General features: G+C 40.5%; 1 protein-coding gene across 1 annotated transcript in view; it reads right to left on the bottom strand.

Moving 5' to 3' along the window:
• The window catches only part of PRTFDC1 (phosphoribosyl transferase domain containing 1), a 121106-nt gene extending 96557 nt beyond the window's left edge, over nucleotides 1-24549 (bottom strand). Inside the window, exons 1-3 of the mRNA XM_066385930.1 lie at nucleotides 24155-24549; nucleotides 15964-16070; nucleotides 10390-10573 (exon numbers count right to left, since the gene is read on the bottom strand). Of these exons, the coding sequence (XP_066242027.1) occupies nucleotides 10390-10573; nucleotides 15964-16070; nucleotides 24155-24202 (339 nt within the window). The 5' untranslated portion in view covers nucleotides 24203-24549. The remainder of the gene's footprint in view (nucleotides 1-10389; nucleotides 10574-15963; nucleotides 16071-24154) is intronic.
• Between the last annotated feature and the right edge of the window lie 1022 nt (nucleotides 24550-25571).

Below are 25571 nucleotides of genomic sequence, written 5' to 3'. Positions count from 1 at the left end.
GCCGCTTTAATGAAGATGCCAGCTTCCTCAGGGGCCCACGTCCCCAGCATGGCAAATCTCGGTCTTACTGCAGCCACGCTTTGGATTGTATGTTATCACCAGAGAGCGTTCTCTGGCTGCTGCCAGCACACAGGAAGTATTAATTAGTACAAAGCAGTGCATGTTCAAACAGCATGGGGGAGGATCTAGCGCAACTATGGTCCACTTAAAATAAAATTTCTCTTCAGTTTTTAAAGCCTCGAAAATTTGATGAAGATTTTACTTTGCTCACAGCAAAACTGGTGGAAGACGAAATCTGAGTAATGCACTTTATCCTCACGTTGGATTGTATGTAATAAACCTTTAATTCAAGGTAACGTTTCAGAAGGATAAGAGGGGGAAAGCTGGCAAATAATACATCCACATACAAAAAGTTGGCTGAGAAGTCACCTGCTGGGCCCTACTCTCCACCAGCTTTTCAAATCCTCACAGCTTTCTACTCCTGAGACACTTAGAATAAATATTTCAAGAGGCCTCCCACCCCTTCTCTGACAGAACTTCCTCAGAACAAACTCAGCTGGGTAGCTCAAGGAGTAGCTGAATTACAGCTGTTTCTCTCCGGTTCAGGTTTCTCGACCTTCAGGAGCTGGGAGGAGCTTGATCTCCAGGCTCCGGTGTGGTTCTGCCGGATGTGGCTGCCACGAGCTGCAGCCTGAAGTGCAGCCAGAGAGACAACATGGCAGCCTCCACGGGGAGGGGAAGAGGACCAGGGAGGACTAGTTTCCCACAACTTACCAGAAAATCAAGTGTTACTATTTATTATTTATTTTCTTGGTAGGTAATTCTTGATAGTTTACTAATACATAAAACATTTCAGAAAAATGAGCAGTTAATTATCTATTTACAGATATTGCCATTTTTCCAGAAATTATGGGAGCTGTCTTAAACGAGTTCAGTAAATATCAAAATTAAGCTCAAGAAAAAACTAATGTTGATTCATTTGGTGAAATTTTCATTCTTTTAGTCTAATACATCTCAACACAACACCTCTCTATAGAGACAATGTTTTAGTGGTCTCAGCCTTGGGCTCTGGAGTTGAACTTGGGTTTGATACTATATACTTCTTTTATAAACCTTTTGATTTGGACATGTTACTTAACATTCATGTCTCAGTTTCTTTAGTTGTAGAATGGGTATAATAAGATACCTAATTGTTTCTCATCTTCTGTCTACTATGGAAAAATCAAGCCCTGGCTGGTTGGTTCAGCAGTAGAGCATTGGCCCAGTATGTGAAAGTCCTGGGTTCAATTCCTGGTTCGGGTACATAAGGGAGGTGACCATCTGTTCTCCCCTTCTCCCCTCTCTCTCTTCTCCCACAGCTATGGCTCAAGCAGCTTGAGCAAGATGGCCGTGGGTGCTGAGGATGGCTCCATGGCCTCCACCTCAGGCACTAAAATGGCTCCGTTGTGAGTAACAGAGCAACGGCCCCAGGTGGGCAGAGCACCTCCACCTAGTGGGCTTGCTTGGTGGACCCCAGTTCGGGCACATGTCTGAGTCTGTCTCTGCCTCCCCGCCTCTCACATTAAAAAAAAAAAATCAATCAAGTTTTAGGTTTCTCTATACATAGTACCTGGAAGTTAAACATAACATACACAATATTCCTATTCTTTCATTGGTTACCCTAAAATTTTTAAAGGTATGCCTAAATTAAAGTTTGAAAGTCATCAACATCTCTATGCTTCTCCTAAACAGTAACAGGACAGTAACATGTTTTTGCTCTGACCATGGCAAGTGAGTTTGACTTGGTATTTCAATTCTGTCTTGTTTGTTTTACCACCAAAGTGTTGTCATAATCAGTATTATTTTCATCAATTATTATTTAAACCAATCAAAACTTTTTTGATTTACCTACATGTTTTTCTATTTCTTTGCATCACATTTATTCTTTTGGATTCAATCTCCCTCTTACTAAAATATACTCCTAGGAGGTGCTCTCAGCCAGCATCTGTTATTAGGGAACTCTTTCAGAATGAGACTACTGATGTCTTTGTCTGGCGCTTACACTTGTGTTAGCAGTTATTTTCTCTTAGTATATCGATGATACTACTCCATGTCTTCTGATTTCTGTTATCGCCTTTGAGGAGACCATTGATATGATAATGGAAATTCTTATAAAGGCAACTTTTCCTTTCTCCCCAGTTGCCTTGGCAATTATTTGACTCTGGTGTTTTGTTTTTCAGTTTGACTATGTCACACCTAGTTGTGGTCTCACTTTACTTCCTGAATCTGAGTAGTCATGTCTTTCTTTCATCAACTCTAGACTATGATTAGGTCTTAGCTTATACAAATTGCCTCTCTTCAGTTCTCCAGTATTTTCATATAGAATGCCTATGTGACATATTTTGGGTCTTTTCATTCAATCTTTCATATCTCCTATCTTCTCTGTCTTATATTCATGAATAATTTTTTTCTTTATTATATCTGAATAACTTCTTCAGATTTATCTTCCATTTCAAAATTCATATTTATAACATCCAATCTTCTGCATATCCTATTGTTTGAGTTACTATCTTAACCATTCAATTACTACCTTTTTCACTGCTAGACATTCTATTATTTCACTCTTAAAAGTTATTTTGTTTTTTTCTTCTTATGTTCTATCTTTAAAAAAAAAATACTGACATTTATATCTTTGGTCATGTTAAATAGAATTAGTTTATATTCTCTTTCAGACAGTTTGTTTACCTGCTTCTGCCAGTTGATCTTGCCCGTGTGGGTTGCTTCCACTTGCCCTTTTTGCTTTGGGTCTGTGAGTTCAGAATAAGTGAAGCTTATCTGTAGGAATCCCTCTTAAGTTGAGGTGCTCTCTCTAGAGAGGTTTTCAACTCACTTCTAACAATCACATGTGGGTGTTGTAGTCTAAGAACAATTTTAATATTAAATTTTCTGGTTGGGGTTTCCCAGACTATGCAGGTACAGTAAATTAAAACATCAAATTCACATGTGATATAGTCTTGTGCTTAAAAATTCATAAGGGATATTTTACTTTCCCAGTACAGCCCACACCAAGAAAGACAAGCTAGTTTCTTTGGATCTCCCATTACCAATGGATGAATTTCTTCACCAAGCGTATACATCTTTGAAGGCCTGAGCGTTACCCAAGGGTCTCACTGAACTTCCTATTTTATATGTGTCCAGGGCTCTGTTAGCTGTCTCTGCACATTTGTGAAAACCAGACTACTGAGACTGACATTCTTTCTCTCTAAGCCTAATCCTGGGAGCTACCTGCTCATAGGTATTCCCTACCTTCTTGTGAGCTCCACAAAGCATTTAAAATACTTTTAAATCATATTACACATGGCATTTTGGTAGCAATAGCATTTTCAAGCTGTCTCTTCCATAACATTGACAGTCAAATTCTCTATTTTTTTTCTGTTAATCTGCATAAATATATTACTTTGATAAAAAGAAAATATTTTTTTAAATGTGTAATGTAGTGATAACACAAATATAAAAAAAATAAGGTGCCCATACGATGCAGGGTATCTTTGAATAAGAGCAGCTGAGAAATTAGGCCCCATAGCTGAATACATTCTTATGAAAAATGATATTTAATTTTTTTATTAAAAAATATGAACACTGAATACTTTCACTAAATTTTGTTGATCTTATGAGACCAGCTGCAAAGTGCAGCCTCTTGTGTGCGGATGAGAGGTCATACATGTAATAAATTCTCTCACAGAACTACCAGATTCTCTCCACTAAGGTCACTGTTTTATAAAGGAAAAGTATGACAAAATGAGAATAATAATTGTATATAGGTACTTAAACTTTTTCTGACATATATTTTTAGGAGCAAATATAACCAGTTCCTGTATAAATGTTGGTAAACACGAATAGTAAAGTTTTGTGGAAAACCTTAGAAAATTGTGTTGGAAATGTGGATGTACTACAAAGTGCCATGGGCTGAGAGACTGATGGTGTGGGTTCCAATGCCATCTGGACTATTCACTGCTGTGTGACATTAGGGGAGCTAACTATCCCTCTGTGTCTCCTTTCCTTCATCAATAACAGAGGAAATGAATGAAACATACCTTGGCAAGGTTTGCAGTCAGGATTAAATGAGATATTAAATTCATCTAGCAAGAGCTGAATAAACATTAGTGGAAAGATAGCAGGAAAAAGGAAGAAGGGATAGAAAAACTTGAAGTGTTAAGAATTCAGGTTGCCACTGCCTCTCATTTCATTAAAGAACAAGAGTAAATTGGCCAGTTCTCCAGTGAATTAGCCTAATGCTAATTTCTAAATAATCTTTATCTAGATTGCTATCATTCATGTAAATTTATTTCATGTCTTATGGTACCTTTAACAAAATGACAAGTAGAATTACCTAAAGCCCTGAGGAGATGTTTGGAGCCCCCACCCTCACCAGTCGTGAGTAAACTATGAAGGGCATCAAACAATGAGATCCTCCAGGAAAAGAGCTCCTAATGCTCATGGTTACTACAGTACATTGAACTTTCATCCTCTTTCCTCAAAGAAGAAATTTAGAATGAGTCACAGAGTAGAAGAGTAAGAGAGAGTAAAACTACACAGTGCTTTTGATCTCAACCTGGTAACAGTACACAAAGTCCTGATTCCCCTCCAGAAATTTCTAAAGGAACAAAAAGAGCACTCTAGTGGCCCTTGTTTCTGCTGAAATGTTTTCGAGATGTCTGCTCCCTATGAATAGGTCTGGAGGCATGCAGGAGCACCAGACACCCTCGGAGGAAAATGACCTAGTCCTGTTCCCCTTATTTGGTGATGTTTATTAGCTTGGTTTTTTAATAGGTCTCTCTGCCCTCAGGAATGTTGAAATGGCTAAAGTATGAAAAGGAAGGTCAGCTCAAGCCTAACCAGACAGAGAAATTAATTCATCTCTGGATGAGGACAGTTTATGTGCTGTGAGCAGAGAGCTGTTCTCATTGTGCCTGGACTATAAATATGGTTTCCCATGGCTTCTCAGCAAATTTAATTAGCCGAAAAGCTTTCTCTGAGTAGCAAGTAGGCCTCTACGTCAGGTAATTTCTTAGGAGAGGATGTGTGTCAATGGCGGGACTCAGAAGGTTCGCATGGGTTTGGCAGAACCAATGCCTAATTTTTTGTTGAGTCTGGTGATCTGGTTGTTAAAATGGCCCTTGTAATTAGGGCAGAGAACTGCTTGTTAAATTATTTGAATCCCACCACTGATGTGTGTCACTTTGGAGACAAACAAGAGGAAAAACATTTAGTTAGAAGAGAAGAGATACCACATCATGCTTGGGTTCTACAGGATTTAAGGGTAGGACAAAAGCTAAAATATACAGTGTGGAGAATGGATGTAACTGAGAAAGATTTAAAATCTAGAATTGCCTTCCTCCTTCATCAGAACCCTGGGTAGGAGCCCCTACACCCTTACCCCCAGGAAAAATATGTCTATTTGAAAATATCAGCCTAGATGCAGCAATAATGATTACAATGTTATTGGAGTTTTAGAATGCAACTATTTGTTCTGAACTAGTATCACATAAACACGAGTTATGTATACTAATTAATAAGTGTTAATGACTGTTAATAAGTGTTACAATGTGTGCCTCTAGTTAAAACACTGATAAAATAGAGAGGATATTTAGAGAAATGAAGAGTGAAAGATGATAAAGTCAGTAGAGGTAGCTAGATATTAATAAGGGAAGAGAGAAAAGGGAACCAGAAATGAAAAAACCTGCTTGCTTCACTAGGAAATTATAGTTTGAGATACACCAGTACATTGCAGTCTAGTCCCATGAAAGGAATTAACACTCCTTCCTCCCCCAACATGTCCATCCCCAGACTAGGGGGGTAGGTGCTTCTTCTTTGAGGCATGTGCAATAGAAGCCAATATGGTGGCCACAGAGACTTGTCAGTCTAGCCTGGAAGGATCAGATTGGTTAGGGGAAAGAACCATAAGAAGAACACCAAAGATTAGGAAGTTGATTTATTAGTTTAAAGAAGCCCTAGACTTTCCCAAAGTCCAAGGCAATATAACCTAAGCCTAACAGAGAAGTTCTCTCTTCTTTTCTTTCACGGGAAACACACTTGTTATAGTCATCCACATTCTCCAAGCAGCCATGAGGCTCTAGGAACCTCGCAGGCTGGCTGCCTGCCAACAAGAGCATGGACTCTAAACGGGGCCTGGACATAGCACCAACAAGAGCATAGCCAAGAACACAGACTGTGCTGAAGGACAAAGACAAAGACTGGAATGAACTAAGCTTTGATATGATTTGAACTGTGGCACAGAATATCTGGACACTGGTTTTTGTATTGGGTCTAGGGAAGACTAGACTGGACTTTTTCAATGGTGAAAGGGAGGATGACAAGACATTGGCAATGTGGGGACAGCCTTCCATTTCAACCTTGAATAAATCTGACCACAAAGCCTCATCCCCTCCTACATGAGTCTCTGCAATGCTTTCCTTATGACTCCATGGAAGAGCCCATTTTCACCTGCATCATCAGCAGTATTGTTAAGCTTATATGGATTACAATGCTGTTAGTTTCAGCAAGATTGACTTAATTGTATAGGAAATACTAGCCAGTGCAATAAAGCAATAAAAAGAAACTTAAACTATATAAACTACAAAGGAAGAAGTAAAACCACCTTTATTTACAGAAGAAATTATCTTTATAAAAAATCAAAAAAGTCTACAAAGAACTAATAAGAGTTTTAAATATACAAAATCAACAGTATTTCTATATACTTATAATAAACAATTGAAAATTAAAATTCAAAGAAAAATTTACAACTACAATATAATAAGACCTAAAACATTAAATGTTTGGGTATAACCCTAAGAAGTATGTCTAAGATCTGACTCTGGCAAACCTGAAAAGAGCTGACATTAAAAAAGACCTAAATAAGTTGAAAAATATACCCTGTCCATGGATTTGAATACTAAACAGTGTTAAGATTTTAATTCAAATTGATCTGTAGATTCAAAACAACAAAAATTTTAATAGGTTATTTTGTAGAAATCAACAATGTGATTTTAATTGTTTTTCTTCTTTTTCAAATTAGAGGAGGGGAGATAGAAAGATAGATTTCCATATGCACCCTAACCAGGATTCACCCGTCATTCCTTGTCTGGGGACAATGCTCTGCCCATCTGGGGCTATGCTCACAATCGAAGTATTTTTAGCACCTGAGGCAGAGGCTCCATGGAGTCATCCTCAGTGCCTGGGCTGATGCGCTTGAAACAACTGAGCCATGGCTGTGGGAGGCAAAGAGAGGGGAGTGGGGGGAGAAGCAGATGGGTACTTCTCCTGTGTGCCCTGACCAGGAATCAAACCTGGGACTTCCACATGCCGGGCCAGTGCTCTACCCCTGAACCAACCAACCAGGGCAACAACATGATTTTAAAATTTATATGGAAAAGCAAGTAAGTAGAATAACTAAGAGAGTTTATGAAAAAGAACAAGGTTGGAAGGACATATACTACCTAATTTCCAGATGTATTATATAGCTACAGTAATCTATAGAGTGGGGTATTGACAAAAGGATAAGCACATACATGAACAGAACTGGATATAATGTTCAGAAATAGACCCACACAGATATAGTCAATTGACTGTCAAATGATTCTGGAATAATCAAACATTCATTTGCCAAAAAAAAAAAAAAAAAAAAAAAAAAAAAAAAGACCCTGACCTGTACTGTACTAATTAACACAATATGGACCATAGACCTAGTTTTAAATCTAAAACGATAAAACTCAAAAAAACCAGAGAACATTTTTGTGACCTTGAATTTGGCAAAGGTTACTTAGATAGATACACAAAAAGCATGAACCATAAAAGAAAAAATTGATAACTGGAGTTGATAAAAAATTTTAAAGCATGCTCTTTGAATAAAAGTCACTGTTACAAAATAGGAACATAACAACCCACTACTTGGAAATGTATTCAAAATGCATTAAAAATATGTATTTTTTTAAAATTAATTAATTGATATTTTTTTTAGTGAGAAAAAGACAGACAGGGATAGACAAACAGAGAGGAGAGAGATGAGAAGCATTAACTCATAGCTGCGGCACCTTTGTTGTTCATTGATTGTTTTCTTATATGTGCCTTGATTGGGAGCTCCAGCCAAGCCAGTGACCCCTTGCTCAAGTTAGAAACCTTGGGCTTAAGCCAGCAACCTTGGGCTTCAAGCCAGCGACCTTGGGCTCAAGGCAGCAACCTTGGGCTTCAAGCCAACAATCTTTTTGCTCAAGCCAGAGACCATGGGGTCATGTCTATGATCCCATGCTCAAACTGGCGACCCTGCTCAAGCCTGTGAGCCCACACTCAAGCCAGTGATCTCGGGTTTTTGAACTTGGGTGCTCAGGGTCCCAGGCTGTTACTCTATCTACTGCATCACTGCCTGGTAAGGCCAAAAATATATTCTTTTATCTAATAAAGAATCTGTGACAAAAAATATATAAAGAATTCTCAAAACTCAACAATAAGAAGACAAACAATCCAATTTTAAAAATAAGCTAGATATTTAAATAAACACATCATCAAAGGAACAAATAGGCAAATGAAATTGTACTCAATATCATTATTCAATGAGGAAATAAAAATTAAAATCACTATGAGATACCATCACCTATTGGAATGGGCAAAATAAAGAGTAAAGAAAAATTGGCAATACCAAGTACTGCTAAAAATGTGGAAGAACTGGAAATCTCATACTGTAGATAGGAATGTAAAATTATTCAATCTCTGGAGAAGAGTTAGGCAATTTATACAGTCACCATATGACTGAGCAATCTCAAGAGAATCTAAGACATCATTATGCACAAAAACCTGTGTGTGGATATATATAGCAGCTTTATTCATAATGACCCTGAAAAGGAAACAAACTGAATATCTTTTAGCTGATGAATGGATTTAAAAACTGTGGTATATCCATGTAATGAAATCCTACTTGACAATAAGAAGAAATGAACTACTGGTACACGTAACAATACATGTATCTCAAATGAATTATGCTAAGATTTAGACTTACTAAGGTTATATGGCACATGATTACACTATATGACATTCTGGAAAAAGCAAAACTCAAGACAGAAAATGTATCAGTATCTCAAGAAATAGAAATAATTTTCCAACTGCTCCATAGCTGAAGTAATTGAGTCACAGAGAGAGGTAGGCAGAGTTCTAAAATGCCCCCTCCCCATTTCCATCCTCTGGTATACATGCCCTGTATAATTTTCTCCACTTGAATTTGAGTGAGACTTATAAGTATCATGGGAATTCACTCTCTGAGTTCATCGAAAGGGAGTTTATCTTAGGTGAACCTATTTTAATTAGATTAGCCTTTAAAAAGAGGGTCTGCTAAAGTTTTCTGAGCTGCCTATCAAGGAGTCTATGAGGGAAAGACCTGAGAAGTCTTCAGCCTAGAGTCAGCAGAGAAACAGGAACTGAATTCTGCTAAAAATCAGTGATCTTGGAAAAGGACCCCAAACCTCACATGAGATCACAGCCCCAGCTAACACCTTGATTTCAGTCTGGGAAGACTGAGCAGACAACCCATGCCCTGACTTCTGACCTAGAGAAACTATAAAGTGGTAAAAGTGTGTTGGTTTAAGTCACTATGTTCATGGTGATTTTGTCAGGTGGCAGCGGAAAACCAATTCAAAAAGTGAATGAAAGTGTGCAACCTAGTTTAATCAATGTGAACATTTTCATGATTTTGACCTCCAAAAGCTCCCCACCCAATAGTAAGCCAGTTTTAATGACTTACCATATCTTGAATCAAAAAGCCTCACAAAAGGTAACATAGAGAAATGAGGAGAAGGCTAAGGCGATGCAGTGTTTGGAGAACAATCTCTCTCAATTCTGTTCAGTAGTGGCCAAGAGGAGCCTGGCATAGACGGGTGGCGGGGCCTTCTGTTGGAGGTTCCCTGGTCTTGTCGCATCGCATGTGATAACTTCCTGTCCCCACAGACTTCCTTTCTCTACCTAAAGTCAGCCACCCAGGTATTAACACTCTCCTTTCTGGGTAGGACATCCTCACTCAGGTCTCCAGGCCAACAGTAACAAGCAGAGATATGTCAATGTTCACTGAACTTTCTTAACACTCATTCTTAACACACTCACTTGAGAAGCTGGGGCACCAAGAAATAACCACAAAAGCAAGCATGAATTATTCCTGAAGCATCTTTCCATATATGTGTAAATATATAGATAGTAGTACTCTCCCCCAGCCCCATCCTAGCCCAAAGAATACTATTTAAATTACAAGCTGCAGCTTGTTTCAAATTTTAAAAAATTACAATCTTCATTTTGATAATATTACTAGTTATTTTATTCTATTAACTTGTTCATTCTAAAGGTCATAAAATAAAAATGGAACAAATGACTTACCCTATAACTTTTTAGTCTGATGAAATCAACCTTCATAGAGACAAATCTATCTGAATTTCGACTGATGTTCTTGAGGTGTTCTACAAGATCAGCACAGAACTTGTAACCTCCTTTAAGCACACACAGGACCATAATGTCACAGTATCCTATGTCTTTCATAATATCCTTAGCCAGCCGCTCAATTCTGAAAGAAGGGATTAAACGTTATATTAAAACATACCACTTCTGAGTGTTTTTGTTCCTTTTAGAAAAATGCATGATGTACTACACATATTAGATTATGCAAAAGATTGTGGAGAGGACCTTGGAAGAACAAAGCCTACAGATAGAGAAGCTTTGTTCATGTTGGACAAAGAGAGAGTGTTCAAAACATATTTCTGATAGTCACATCATTAATAGCACATCGTTGCTCTTCTGTGTCACAAAAATGATTGAGGTGTAAAACATAAAGTCAAAAATCATGAATACTGTTATTTTATCACCACAGAGCTTGGCTATTGACCTTAATGCTATGATGGTATTTGCTGATAGTCTGCTCACTTTATAGCAGACAAAAGGGATATGGAGAATGACTCACCATCTTTCAACATTAAAGGAGACTGAAGTAAAAGTCAAGCGCTTAGTACTATCAAAAGAATAACATTTGCCTTACATTTCACAAAGACAGCACACTACCTATGTGAAAGATGCCCTGGGTATAATCCCAGTGGCACCATTTCCGTTGAGTGTGATGTGAATTATGCCTCCTGGAGTTATATGATGATGCAACCTTACATTGGCACCCAATACCTAATTTAGAATGCTCATATTTTTTTTCTAATTGTTTCATGTCTAGAAGTCCACTGCCCATGCATCCATATAACATTAAAACCTTGAATAAAGGCAGGACCTAGGGCACATACTTAAAAAAAATTCCTACTGGTGTCTCAAATAGAATCAATTTTAAAATAAATAAACTGAATGATCTCAATATATTTATATATATATAATGTAAAACATTATATTACATATAATCTACATAAAGATAATTATATAATATATTTTACATATATTTGTTATCTCTTTTATTTAAAAACATTTAAATTAAAAATATTTTTCAATTATAGTTTACATACAATATTATATTAGTTTTAGGTATACAATATAGTGATTAGACATTTATAAACCTTATGAGGTGATAACCCTGATAAGACTAGTACCATCTGACACCATACATAGTTATTATAATACTATTGACTATATTCTCAAGTTGTATGTTACATCTCATGACTGTCTTTATAATTGGCAATTTTTACTACTCGACCCCTTCACCTTTTCTACTCCATTATAGATGTTTTATATAAGTATATGTCTACACACATGCACATACACTTATAAAATGGCAACCATGGTTTCAGTCTCAAATATAATCATCAAAAAATGTATATCAGCATGCCAGATATTCTATAAAAATGGACATTTGTTTCAGCATGATGGAGTGAAGAGGTCAACACATCCTCTCCATAAACAGCAACTATAAAACTGGACAAAACTGGCAAAAACAAAAGTAACCTTTTCAGCTCACTGGAATCAACCAAAGGCATAAAACAAACTGAGAATCATTTATTTATGAAAATATTGAACACTGGGTAGAAACAGAGCAAGTCTATGGATGCTCACCCAAGAATGTCCCCATTAGACCCCTCAACCCCCCCTCCCCACCAACTGTGCTGTTCAACCAGGCAGTTCAAGCAGGCGGGCAGTGCCAGAGGGCGCATCTAACTGGGAACATTAGCACCTGAAATGGCTATTTTGGGAGCATGTGAACAGAGAGGGCCAGTGGCTTCATTTTCCAGTATTTGCATTCCTGTTTGAGCAACTAACTGGTTAGACCAGTCCTGGATTTGATAGGGAATTCCAGGAGGTTAGAGTCATAGTACAGACTACACAATAAACTCTTTGCGTATCCCAGATTGACCGAGCTATGTGTATGCAGAGCAGAGTCCAGAGTGGGCCTAAGCTACCCACACATCCCGGGACGATGGAGACTGGACGCGTGTGCAGGGGAGACCAGGGAAGCCCGGTGGAATGTAAAAGCCAAGGAAGACTTGAAAAAGGCTGGTAATCAAAACATATCTGCTGACTCTCCCCACGCTCTCATCAGCAGTGAGTGGAAGCCTTCCTGGCTCGAGGTGTTGAGTACAATTTCTAACCATACTAAGGCTGAAGACCAAGCTCTTCAGACCCAGGGGTCAACCATCGTAAGTGAGGCTTAAAATTAAAAACAAGAAAAATAAACTCCACGTCATCAAAAGCAACACACTGTGCGGGGAAGATATTTTATGGAGTAGAAGACAAAAACCCCCCACAAAACCCAAAAACAAAAAACAAAGAAGGGCAATGAATAGGAAATAGTTACCTATAGGGTAGATATGAAAACAACTAGAACAATAATCACTTTAAATGTGAATGATCCTAATACAACAATTAACAGGCAGAGACTGTCAAACAAAAAGTAATACCAGGTAGAGTAAAATAGGTCTACAGTGGTTCGTGTTAAAAATAATACAATAATTAATAAATAATAACACAAAAATAAACTTTCACATACACAACTGTAAACCTACTTTTGCCCCACCCTGTATATGTCATCTAAAGGAAACACACTTTAAACATAAATACACATATGGACTAAAAGTCAAAGGATAGAGAAAGACATGCCACACTAATGTTAACCAAAAGGAAACTGGAGTTGCTATATTACTTGCAGACAAAGCAGACTTCAGAACAAGGAAATTATCAGGAATAAAGAGGAGCATTGCATAATACATAAGTCAATTCTCCAACAAGATATAACAATCCTACCAACAGAGGGTCAAAACACTGACAGAACTACAAGGAGAAATAGATGAACCCACTACTGCAGTTTGAGACTTCAAAACCCCTCTCTCAGCAATAGACAATCCAGCAGGCAGAAAACCGGTAAGGAAATAGTTGAACTGAACAATATCATAAACCAACTGGATCTAATTGACATTTATAGAATATTTCATCTAACTTTCTTCTCAAAAGATGTCAACAAGAAAATGAAAAGACAAAGCACAAACTGGGGGAAAATACTTACAAATCATACAACTGATAAAGGACTTGCATCCAGAAAATATAAAGAACTCTTACAAAGAACTCAATAAGATGACAAACAACCCAATTTAAAAAATGGCAAAAGACCTAAACAGACATCTCTCCAAAAAAGACATATCATAGCTAACAAGCACATTAATCACCATGAAAATGCAAATTAAAACCACAATGAGGTACCCTTATAGACCCACTAGAATGGCCGTAATTAGACAGACTGACAATACTAAATGGTGGCAAGTGTGTGGAGAAACTGGAAACCTCTTACACTGCTGGTGGAAATGTAAAATATAATTGGCAGTTTCTCAAACTTAGCATAAAACTCAGAATTCCACTCCAGGAAATCCATCCAAGAGAAATGAAAAGCTATATCCACCAAAGAACATTCACAGAAGCATTATTCACAATAGCCAAAAACTCAGAATCCAAATGTCTATCAACTGGTGAATCAATAATTAAATATTGTATACTTTAATTTATAAGAAATCTCCACAAAGGACAAATTTATAGACAAAGAAATCAAATTAGCGACCATCTAATGCTGAGGCAGGAACAGAGACTTAGGAAACAAACTTTCTGAAATGATAGAAATATTGCAAAATGATTGAAGTGATGGTTGTCCTACCATAAAAACTTACTTTAAAAATCATTAAATCATTTACCTACAGTGGGCAAATTCTGTAGTATATAAATTATATCTTAATTAATTCATTGAAAAGGTGGGATGACAATCCTGAGCCCTACCCCAAACCTTGGAAATCAGAATTTCTGGACATGAAGCTTAAGAATATGCATTTTAACAAGCTCACTAGGTGATTGTCCTGTAAGGGACCAGGCTTCAGATAATCCTCTCAGGACTCAATCATACACTAGATCAGGATGCAATTAACTTAAGACATAAAATTCAGGTGAGAAAAGTAGGAATTTGTTTAAACCATGGGATTTCCAAACTGATATTAAGGTGGAAACTCCTGAGAGCTATTATGAGGTGAACTGAGTACAACAAAAATTGGTTTAATTGTTAAAGTCAAGCAGGTTTCTTCTCCCCACCCCCATTATTTGCATAATTCCCATATATTTAAATATCAATTGTCAATAGGGAGATTTAGCGATTTGGGAGATAGAAAATTTTCCAAGTTTATTTAATTTTGAAACCTATTTTCCCCTCTGAAGATCAGAGCTTGTATTCCATAGAAAGCCATCTTAGGCCATGGGAAACCCAAACTAGACTTCATGTTAGTAACATACTGTAGTTTGAGAGGGAACACACAATTTTCAAATCTGATCCAATGGAAAATTTTAGAAGGTGGGTCAATGAATGACATTTCCTTTTGCTTACACAAAGAAATTGATAGAAAGATAATATCCTGGGAATAATAACCACTTAGTCTATTTCAAACTTTCTTTTGGCTGAGGATATATTTCATAAAGTTAAAGTTTAACTCAGAAGAAGCTAATAGATAAAAAACAGTAGGAGCGGAAGTTTATGTTTATGGTTTAAGGAAAGGGTAGAGTGGGAGCCCAAACCCTCCCTTTGCTCCTCATCCCCAGTGTCCCCGCACCTCGCTTTCTTGGTCTCTGAAGAATCTCTACGATTCCTGGGAATGCACTGTGAAATCCACGAACCTTTCTCTATAAATGAGAAGGTTTAAGTATTTGACCTTTGTACAGAAATTAAAGGTATGTGGAAACAATAGTCTGAGCATGAAGACTATTTTGTGAAAGGGTATGACCTATAAATCCTAGCACTTGTGGGCTGAACTGCAGGGAGCTCTCTGAAAAGCAGGGACAATTAGGGATGATGTAAGGATTAAATAGGAGAGAAAATATTGGCTTCAGGAAAGCTAATCAACTATGAAGGAGTCAGAGGATACCTGTGTAGACAGATCAGAAAGAACTATAAATAGTATTCCAGAAAGAGTTCAGTGCAGATCTTTTTGAGCTGCAAATACCATTTTCCCCAAAACTTGACCACTGTCTGGAAAATAAAATTGTGCACTGACCAGTGCACATTATGCACCAGTCTATGAAGTAAGCTGCAGAAAGAGCCTGGGCTCTTGGGGTGTGTCCTATGAAGGCAAAGGTCACCTCTTAACACTTCTTGCTTAACTCAAGAGGCTAAAACAAAGGTGAGACAAAGGTCCTTGGATGAGAAGCAATGCTTTCCCATCTGCCATTTGATAGTTTGTCCAGAACCTTGTTATCTTGAGGCTACTATTTCTAATATAACACTCTATGTATGTATAACCTTCTTACTATTCCCCCTGAACAAATGTCCAGGTAAACAGTTCAGTTAAAGCACAGATTCTTTTTATTTTAAATTCTCTGACCTAAAAAATGTTGTCCACCACTGCATAAAAATGAACCAGGAACAGGGTTCTAAAGTATACTGCATGATTCACACAAGAGACAGCCAGCCCAGCACAGGGCCAAGCCCAACACAGGAGTAACACTTACCTGTCCACAATGATGCCATGAGGTATGAGGACACATTCCAAATCTCCATAATAGTGCTGTGGGTATGTGAATAAATTCAAGTCATACCCTGGCCAATCGTCCGTAATCTGCAAATCACATTATTTTGGTTATGGTATTTTTCATTGGAAATTTGTTTTTAAAACAAACAAACAAAAAAATGTTCTTTGAAAAACAGAATAATACTGAAAACAGAGAGTTGGTCCTATAATTAATATGGCATTAAATTACATTCTGTCAACCCCTGAAAAGCTCAGTGGGACAGGTAATGCTTCATTCAGCCTGATAAAGGACGCTCGTACTGAAATGAACAGAGCACATGCTCTATTTTTAACCCTTGACATCATACAATAAAAGTATAAACTCAATGTCTTGCGCTAGCCTGATAGTATTCTTTAAAATAAGCACATATGTATAAAAATATAATCTATACATAAATTATAAATGTTACCATAAATATAACATGAGTATATAACATTATATTTGTAATCATATTAATATATACACTATACCACAGATTACTACATTTTATATATATTACTACATTTCTATGCATTGGATATGCCTCATCTGCCTAGGAAAGATAACCTATTAAAAAATACAGGTTTCCAGGGATTAGTGTTGACCCAAACTTCTAATCTTCTCTTTCTTTTTTTTCTCCTTTTTTTTTGACAGAGGGTCAGAGAGAGAGGCATATAGGGACAGACAGACAGGAAGGGAGAGAGATGAGAAGCATCAATTCTTTGTTGTAGCTCCTTAGCTGTTCATTGACTGCTTTCTCATATGTGCTTTGACTGGGGGCTTATAGCAGAGCGAGTGACCCCTTGCTCAAGCCAGCGACCTTGGGCTTCAAGCCAGTGACCATGGGGTTATGTCTATGATTCCACGTTCAAGCCAGTGACCCCGCACTCAAGCTGGCGACCTTGGGGTTTCGTACCGGGGTCCTCTTCATCCCAGTCTGACACTCTATCCACTGTGCCACAGCCTGGTCAGGCTCTAGTCCTTCTAGTAAAAATTTTTTTTCTTTAAAATTTTTAAAAAATTATTTTTATTTATTTATTCATTTTGGAGAAGATAGATAGAGAAAAAGAGAGAGAGAAGAGGGGAGCAAGAAGCATCAACTCCCATATGTGCCTTGACTGGACAACCCAGGGTTTTGAACTGGTGACCTCAGCATTCCAGATCGATGCTTGATCCACTGTGCCACCAAAGGCCAGGCCTAGTAAAGATTTCTATAGGCTGTATTATGGTGGAAAGTGAAGTCAGTCTATTTGGGAAACTGTTGCTCCAGAAAACTGACCTATTCAGGTACTGGGAAACCTGCTAGCAAGTATTCCTCTTGCTTAGAAGGAGTGTGCAAGTTTTATGGTTATAATAGTAAAGAGGTAAGAGAGAAAATGAAGGTGAAAGTGTTACTTTTACTTTTGGATCTTCAAGAAAGGATGCAACAGTAAAGTTTTAACACACTCAAACACTACAATGGCTGCATTGCTGGTTCTGGTTCTTTAACCACTCCTACCCACTGCCATTAGATGCCTCTGTCCAGCTTTAAGCTTTCCAGACCTTTCATAATGTTGACCTATCCTAATTTTACAGTCCAATTCCTAAACTATCTCCTTGCTGTCCTCAGATTGGTCCTCAGTCAAGTAATTTTCCTTCCCAGCTCTGTGTCCTGTTCATCTGCCTGTCTTGCATCTACACCCTTCTGTTGCTGTGTTCTTAGCTCAGCTCCTTCTGCAGAAGCTCAGGTCAGCCTCCCCTTCTTTCTGGAGGCTTTGCTGCCTCCTTCTGTCCTCTGACCTTTGGTGCACCTCACAGCTATCTGTTCTCCTAGAGGCTTCCATCCAGGCTCCTTGAGAAAACGCCTGTCCCTTCCAGCCTCTGGTTCACTCCGTCTGAACGGCCATTCTTCTGCCTTCCATTCTCCTCCTCACTCAGGACTTAAAGCCAATTCTCTTTACCTCAGGTTTTAGAAAGACAACTTACTGCCCAGCCCCTATCTGCTCTCATGTTCGTCTTAGGTTCAGGAATGCCAGCCAAACTTGTAATAGTTCTCCCTAATTTTATCCTTCTCTCTCAAGAAAGGACAACTAATTTTTCCAGTTGCTCATATCAAAATCTCAGAGTTGTCAATTCCATCCTTTCATCCCTTCACGGGACCCATTAGCAAACCCTATCATGAATTCCTTCAAAAAGCAACCTGGACCACCCCTCAGCACCTCCATTTGCCTCCCCTGTCTGGGCTACCATTATGTCTCCTGGGACTATTGTCCTAGCTGCCAAACCCCCTCTCTGCTTCCACCTGGATACACAAACGCTCGCCTACATGGCAGCGGAAGAGCTCCTTTAAAAATGTACATCGTGCCTGAACAGGTGGTGGCACAGTGGATAGAGCATCAGATTGGGACACAAAGGACCAGGTTCAAAACCCTGAGGTTGCTGGCTTGAGTGTGGGCTCATCCAGCTTGAGTGTAGGCTTAACAGTTTGAACGCAGGGTCATTGGATTGAGCGTGGGATCACAGACATGACCCCATGGTCGCTGGCTTAAGCCCAAGGTCACGGGCTTGAGCAAAGGGTCACTTGCACAGCTGTAAACCCTCAGTCAAGGCACATATGAGAAAGCAATCAATGAAACTAAGGACACTAAGGAGCCACAACGAAGAATTAATACTTCTCATCTCTTTCCCTTCCTATCTGTCTGTCCCTATCTGTCTTTCTTTCTCTCTCACCAAAAATAAATAAATAAATAAATAAATAAATAAATAAATAAATAAATAAAATGTACATTGATTGTAGCAGTCTTCTGTTGACATTGTTTCAAGGGCTTCCCATTTCGCTGTGAGTACACCCAAGTCCTCAGCATGGCTTCCCTCTCTGACTTGTCTGCAAGCCCTCTCCTCCCCCTCACTCTGCTTCAGCCACTGTCTGCCTTGCTGATCTTTGAATGTGTCAAACATGCTTGCGCTTTGAGTGTTGCACTTGCCTTTGTTTTACCTACAATATTCTTCCCCAAGATATCCACATGGCTTACTCTTCACTTCCTTCTAGACTCCATTCAAATGTCACCTCCATAGAGAGGCCTTCCCTAACCACCTATATGAAAGAGGACCTACCTCCTAAGCACTCATCCTTGTCTGCCTCCTACCCAGCTTGACTTTCCTTCATAGCATGTATTCTCATGGTGACATGTTGTATATGTGCATGCACCCGTTTTGTCTTCTCTCGTCCCACTGGAAATCAGCTCCTTCTGGCAAAGACTTTCCCTTATTCATAATTGAATCCCCAATGCCCAGGACATTGACCTAGAATATGGTAGGTGTTCAAAAATGTTAAAGGAGTAAGTGAATGACACAGCCTCCACTGATGGATTATCCAATGCTATCTGAACTCCAGCCTAACCCTCAGTTTTGCCCTGTGATAAAGAGCACCACTGTTCAAGACTCTGATCACTCCTATCTACCACAGTCAGACTCGTAGCAAATGGTCATCTGCATATTTGAAGAACATCACATACGTGTGGCCTCTACCAGCAAACTAGCTGGGTGCAACAGGTGAGTTTGCATGGAGAAGCTCTGGCTTTCACCCCTGAGAACTGCTTGGGCCTGCTGTAACCAGCAATACCACAGTGGCTGGTCAGAGTCTGGGCCATCAGCTGCACATGAGCAGCTTCCAGGAGATCCGCTGGCAAGCCAAGGTAAGGAATCCTGACCAGCCAGGAACCCTGACCAAAGCCAGGGAGAACCTCCAAGTGCACAGCCCTTTGTGGATCCTCTTCCAGACCACACACACTGACCACTCTACTTCCGGAGCCCTTCCAGGTGGTGACAGCTGAACCCATTCCCTTATCATGCCAATTCTCTACTGTCCTCTGCTCTGGCTAAACCTCAGAGCTCTCTATCCATGTTCTTGAGCTTAGCTCTGACACTTACAAGCTGTGACATTAGGAAAATTACCTTCTCTGAGGATCAGTTCCCCTTCCTTTAAATAAGACACATACAGTCTATAGACAGGGTAGTTGTGAGGATTAGGTATAGAACAGATAAAATACGTAGTTCTTCGTAATTTCCTGATTTATAGTAAGTGCTTAGAAATGATGACCCCTCTCCCCAAAAAAGAATAAGAAAATAACAAATTAAAACACCTATAATGGTAATCTACAGGTCAGAAGCAAAAGGAGTAATGGATAAAAGCACAGACTTACAGGTCCAACACACCTGGAGGCAAGCTTACTAACTATGAGACCTTGGGCATTTTAAGTGCTCTGCGTCCCAGTGTATTCATCTACAAAGTGAAGGCCATGCCTGTCTTCTTTGGTCACTGGAGGGGTCAACAGGCTAAGTAATGGATACAAACTCATTCATAGTTAGTCTGCAGCACTTATGTAATAAGTATTAACCATTTAGATGTGCCAAAAACATCAGCGCTTTACTTACAAATGACATGTTTTAATTAATTTAAAGAAATGCCTCACACTTAGTTGCCCAAGTCTCGTTACTTTAGTTAAAGTTGTAAATGTAAAAGCAGAAAAATGTATTTCTCTAAAAACTATTCTATCATCCAAACTGGCGTTATTTCCAATGAGTCTGGAATAGTGAAATTTTGTTGTTGAGCTAAAAGACAACTAGAGATAAAGGAACGACTTGGTTTATCCTTTGTTATCCTTAAGGTTGCATGCAAATTGTGTGGTAAATAAGTCCTAAACCTAAGGGAATGGAAACTGCTGTGTACTGTAGATAATTATGTTATTAATCGGCTTTTAAAAAAACCAAAACAAGAAGCCTTTAAAATAGTTTCGGTATCACAGATAATATGCTCTAAGTTTATTCAGAACAATACTTTCTCTGTTCAAAGTGCAAAACGCGGCCAAGCTGAGGAAGTGACAAGCACATCAGCTGTGCCGTTTTATACAACATCAAATCCCAGAGCTCATTCCAACGCTCTTTTTCTCATTTGAACATATATTGAAAACCTTCTTCCTAAGTCATTAAAACATTTTGTGCTTTGACTATTTCTTGCACTATTTTCCAAGTGGTTTCTCCCAAGGAGAAAAACAGTTTGGAAACACATATAAAAAGTGAATCTCATCTCTTCTCTTCTTCACTGCGAAGTCCCTTGCACTGGGCCCATTCTCCTTCAGGCATGACTGCTAGCTCTAGATTCAGGGCTGCCCCTCCACCGTCAAAGAAGAAGGGAGTCTCAGCTCTCAGCTCTGTTTTCAAGACTCCTAAATGAACTTCAGCACCTTGAACTTACTCTGGGTTTGCCTTGCCTGCCTGTACCCAATTTGAAGCTAATCTGATTATCCTAAATTCTACTGGAAAAAAGGTGACATAAATGCAGAAACTCTTTTTATTATACCGTGCACTGGGCATTTCCAAAAAAGGTGGGCCCTCTCTCTGCCTCCCTGCATCTTCCACAAATACACCTCACTTTTCCGACGGCTTCTTTTGACACAGATTAGGCTGTTTACACGGTTCCATTATTTGCTTTTTTAGGTTTAACAATCTACCTTTCCTATTAGTCATACGGATTTACCTCATTCCCTTTTAAGAGTATCTACTATCAAATAGCAGTGCTATATTTTAACCATTCTACTGATGGACGCTTTTTTTTTTTCCACTAGTGGCTTTGTGATTAAGAAAACAATGGCCACTTTTCCATTTAGTCCCTACTAGTGTTATGCAGCATCTGCACTCTTCATGACCTCCTTACCCCTTTACCCCTTCACAAAATTCTGTTCCCTGGATACTTACCACCCTTCCTTGCTCCTCATTCTTGGTCACTTTACCTGGCTTCTCCTGGACACTCAGCCTCTTATATTTGGGACCTTCCAGGTTTCTATTCCTAAGTTTTTAATCTTTTTCCATTTTCATTGGGCATCCCTATCCATTCCCAAGCATCAGATAGTTTTCTACTTGCTGATGATTTCCAAATATATTCAATCACTCTCCTCAATTTCAAATTGCCCATAATGCATCCTGACGTGTAGGCCCTACGGTCACTACAGACTTGATCTGTCCAGAGCTGAACTTTCTTCCCTTTTACATTTTCATCCCTTGCATCCCAACCCCAGGCATGACCATCCTCTTCAAGGCAACTGGAGTGACGTTTTCTTAAAATTAACTTTTTTATTGAATTTATTGGGGTGACATTTGTTAATAAAATTATACAGGTGTTAGGTGCACAATTCTACAATACATCACCTGTATACTGTATATTGCATTGTGTGTTCACACCACCCCAAGAAATCTCCTTCCATGAAGACTTTTTAAAAAGCATAAATTTGGAGTAATCATTTCTTCTCAGGATGTGACGATTGCTTAGTACTCGGTATGTTCTCTCTTGAGCACTCAGCTTCAGAGTCTGCCCATGGCTACTCCCGCTCACCCTTCATATAGTGGCTCACACCTCATGGAAAAGCCACCATCCTGACCGCCCTGACCACCTCAGCAGAAGTGCTCCCAAGCCTTCTTCCAGCCACTCTCTTTCATCCTCACTGTACATGTCACCATTGAAATTGCCTCCTCCATGTGTTTGCTTTCACACTGCCTGCTCAGACTCTTCTCTAGAATGTAAACTCCAAGAAGCCAGGGCGTTGTCTTGTTCCCTGCTGCAGCCTCATCCTAGAACACTGCGGAGGGCCCAGCAGGACAGTCAGCAGGTGTGGAATGAATCAATAAGGGAACTTCAACTCCTTCAGGAACAAAGGCTTTGCTGTTAAATTAAGAACTGAGCAACATATATCATATATCAACCAGAACAGTCCTGTTCCAGGTGAAGTGTTTCCTTCCCCAACCCACTTAATCATGCAGACCACTCATAAGCACAGATTATCTGTGAATTATAGGGTGATCTCTGAAAAAAGAGATATTAAATTAACCCTACTGGCCAGCCTCACCAGTGGTTTTTTTTTGTTTGTTTTTTGTTTTTTTGTTTTTTTTTTGTTTTTTTTTGTTTTTTTTTACAGAGACAGAGAGAGGGATAGACAGACAGGAACAGAGAGATGAGAAGCATCAATCATTAGTTTTTCGTTGCACATTGCAATACCTTAATTGTTCATTGATTGCTTTCTCATATGTGCCTTGATTGCGGGCCTTCAGCAAACTGAGTAACCCCTTGTTTGAGCCAGCGACCTTGGGCTCATGCTGGTGAGCTTTTTGCTCAAACCAGATGAGCCCGTGCTCAAGCTGGCAAACTCAGGGTCTCGAACCTGGGTCTTCTGCATCCCAGTCCGACGCTCTATCCACTGCGCCACGGCCCAGTCAGGCTCACCTCTCTTTTACATTAAACCTGACACAGTAATATAACCACCACCTTCCACAGAAATCATTCTTGATGGGAGCCACAGGTGGACACTGGTGGTCACAGGCCTAACTTGATTCCAGAACACTGGAAGAGGGGCTCCTTCTCATTGACTAATGGAGGGATTGCCAGGGATACAGAGGGTCTGGTCTGGGAACCCATCATTCCACTTTCCCACCTTGGGTGTTTCCTTATAAATTTTCCAGACCACTCAACCGGCTTCTCATGCTCCGTCCCTCTTGCAGACAACGAAACTGACGCCCCAGAGGCCCTAGTTTACCTAGAGCTTGGGCAGAGACCCCACAGCCAGGCTCCCAGCGCAGGTATCAAAGCCCAAACTCCATCCGTTTGCGCTACTTTATTTCCTAGGTGCCCTCGAGAAAATCTCGTTGTTATCCTTTAGGAAAACAACGAGAAGCCCCGTGCTGGAGAATTCAGGGGGAAGCACAAAGGGAAGGAGGCCTCCAGGGGTGGCCCAAGGAGTCTTCACCAACCCACCCCCCTCCCAAGGGTGAATCCTGGCAGCTGCCAGGAGTTGGGGACCCGACTCAATACAGGCTTAACGCTGGAGTAGCGGTTCCGGGCCGGGAGTGAGGGGAGGAGGATAGAGGGGAGACACTGAGAACATCCGGCGAAGGGAGGTTCAGTGTTTGGTCAGACTGCAAGCGGGGAGCGGGGCGCGGGGAGCTGGGAGCGCCGGGTCTGAGGATGGAAGGGTCCCCGCCAGGAGGGAAGAACAAAGCAGTGGCCCGCGCTCACCCGCAGGCGCTTCAAGCACTGAATCTAAGGGGAGAATGCCAGGAAGGGAGAGAGGGGAGGGCGCGGGGAGCGTACGACGCAGCCCCGAAATCAATCGGGAGTTGCATTTACCACTATGCCTCGCCCGTAGCCTGGCGCCTCCTCACTGCTCCCGGCCATGTTTCTCCCGGGAAAGCGGGGCGGGAAGAAGGGCGCGGGAAGGATCCGGGAGGGGGACGGGGTGGGGGCTGCACTGCTCCGCCCCTCCACGGGCCAGCAGGCGGAAAGGGGCACGCACAGGACCCCTCGCTGGCGGGGCTCCAGCGTCTCCGCCACCGCGCCCCCTCCCACGTCTCCACCTCCGGCGCGGCCGCAGGGGGCGGGGGCGATGCGGGACCCGGAGCGCCGGGAGCGACTGCGGAGCAGCGCCCGCTCCACCTGAGCGCAGGCCTGGGGCGCGTCCCTCGCCGCCGCCGCCGCCTCGCTTCTGCGAGCCGGGGACCCGCCTGGTCCGCGCTCCTCGGAGACTCAGGAGACCAGGCTGCCTGCGGCTCGATTTTTACAGGAAGGGAAAGTGTTCCCTTGCCGCTGCCCCCCTAAGTCTGTCGTCCCAGCTTCGGGCTAACAATGCCCTTGCTCATTTGCGCTCTTTACGCCAAACAAATGCGCTGAGGAGCTTGCGGTCCGGGACGTTTTCGAAGTAGGGCCGTGTATCAGGCTCTCCGATCAGTGTTTTACATCTTCGAGCCGCTCAGCCAGGAGTTTGGAAGAGCCACACGATTGCTTGGAAAAACCCTGGACCGTATCGCGGTGAAGGATCCGGACTCCGAAATAGGGTCTTTCCTAAACATCCTTCAGCTAGGCTGAAAAGGAGAGGGAGAGATTTTTACAAATTATCTGCTTTAGCACTTTTTGTAAGAACATACGGTTATATTTTGATTGGTTCTGGTTGCAGTTTAAAGCAATCACTCCCTTCAATTTAGAAATCCTCTTATGAATCTTGTTAAATCAACACCTAATTCCAGCCTTCCCCGACCCCGAAAGTCCCGGGTCTTTGTCCATACCTGGAGGGCCCTGCTTTCCCGGTTGTATCTGTGTTCGTACACAGATCTAGTCTCTGCTCTCCTGCCCCATCTTTCAGAGCCCTGTTCTGGGTTTGAGGCCCGGAGCTGACTACAGCTCTCAGACTCAGGCCCACAGGCGCAGAAGAAAATATTGGGCCCCTTAAGAAAAAAAAGAGGAAAAATAAAAATACGTGTTAACCATATTTTTAAATATATAAAGAATATTATGTACTATTAATGTTAAAATTGCACATATGAAACCAAACTTGGTGTCATTAAAAAAAGTATAAAATTGGGGTTTCCGGGGCCCTTCAGAAGTCGGGCTGAGCCCAGGGCCCACACCCGCCCTTAAGTCCGCCTCTGCGCAGGCCTCTCTAAAAGACAGTTTTGTTCTTCTTCGGGTTTTGGCACATGGCAGGGAGAGGAATGTTGATTTTGCCTGATTTGGGAGCTAATTGTTATCAATCAGTTAATGTTGCTCTAGG

This window comes from Saccopteryx leptura, chromosome 5 (assembly GCF_036850995.1).
Source record: "Saccopteryx leptura isolate mSacLep1 chromosome 5, mSacLep1_pri_phased_curated, whole genome shotgun sequence".
NCBI lineage: Eukaryota > Metazoa > Chordata > Mammalia > Chiroptera > Emballonuridae > Saccopteryx > Saccopteryx leptura.
The sequence above is the reverse complement of the archived record's forward strand: the minus strand, read 5'-3'. Positions and strand labels throughout refer to the sequence as shown.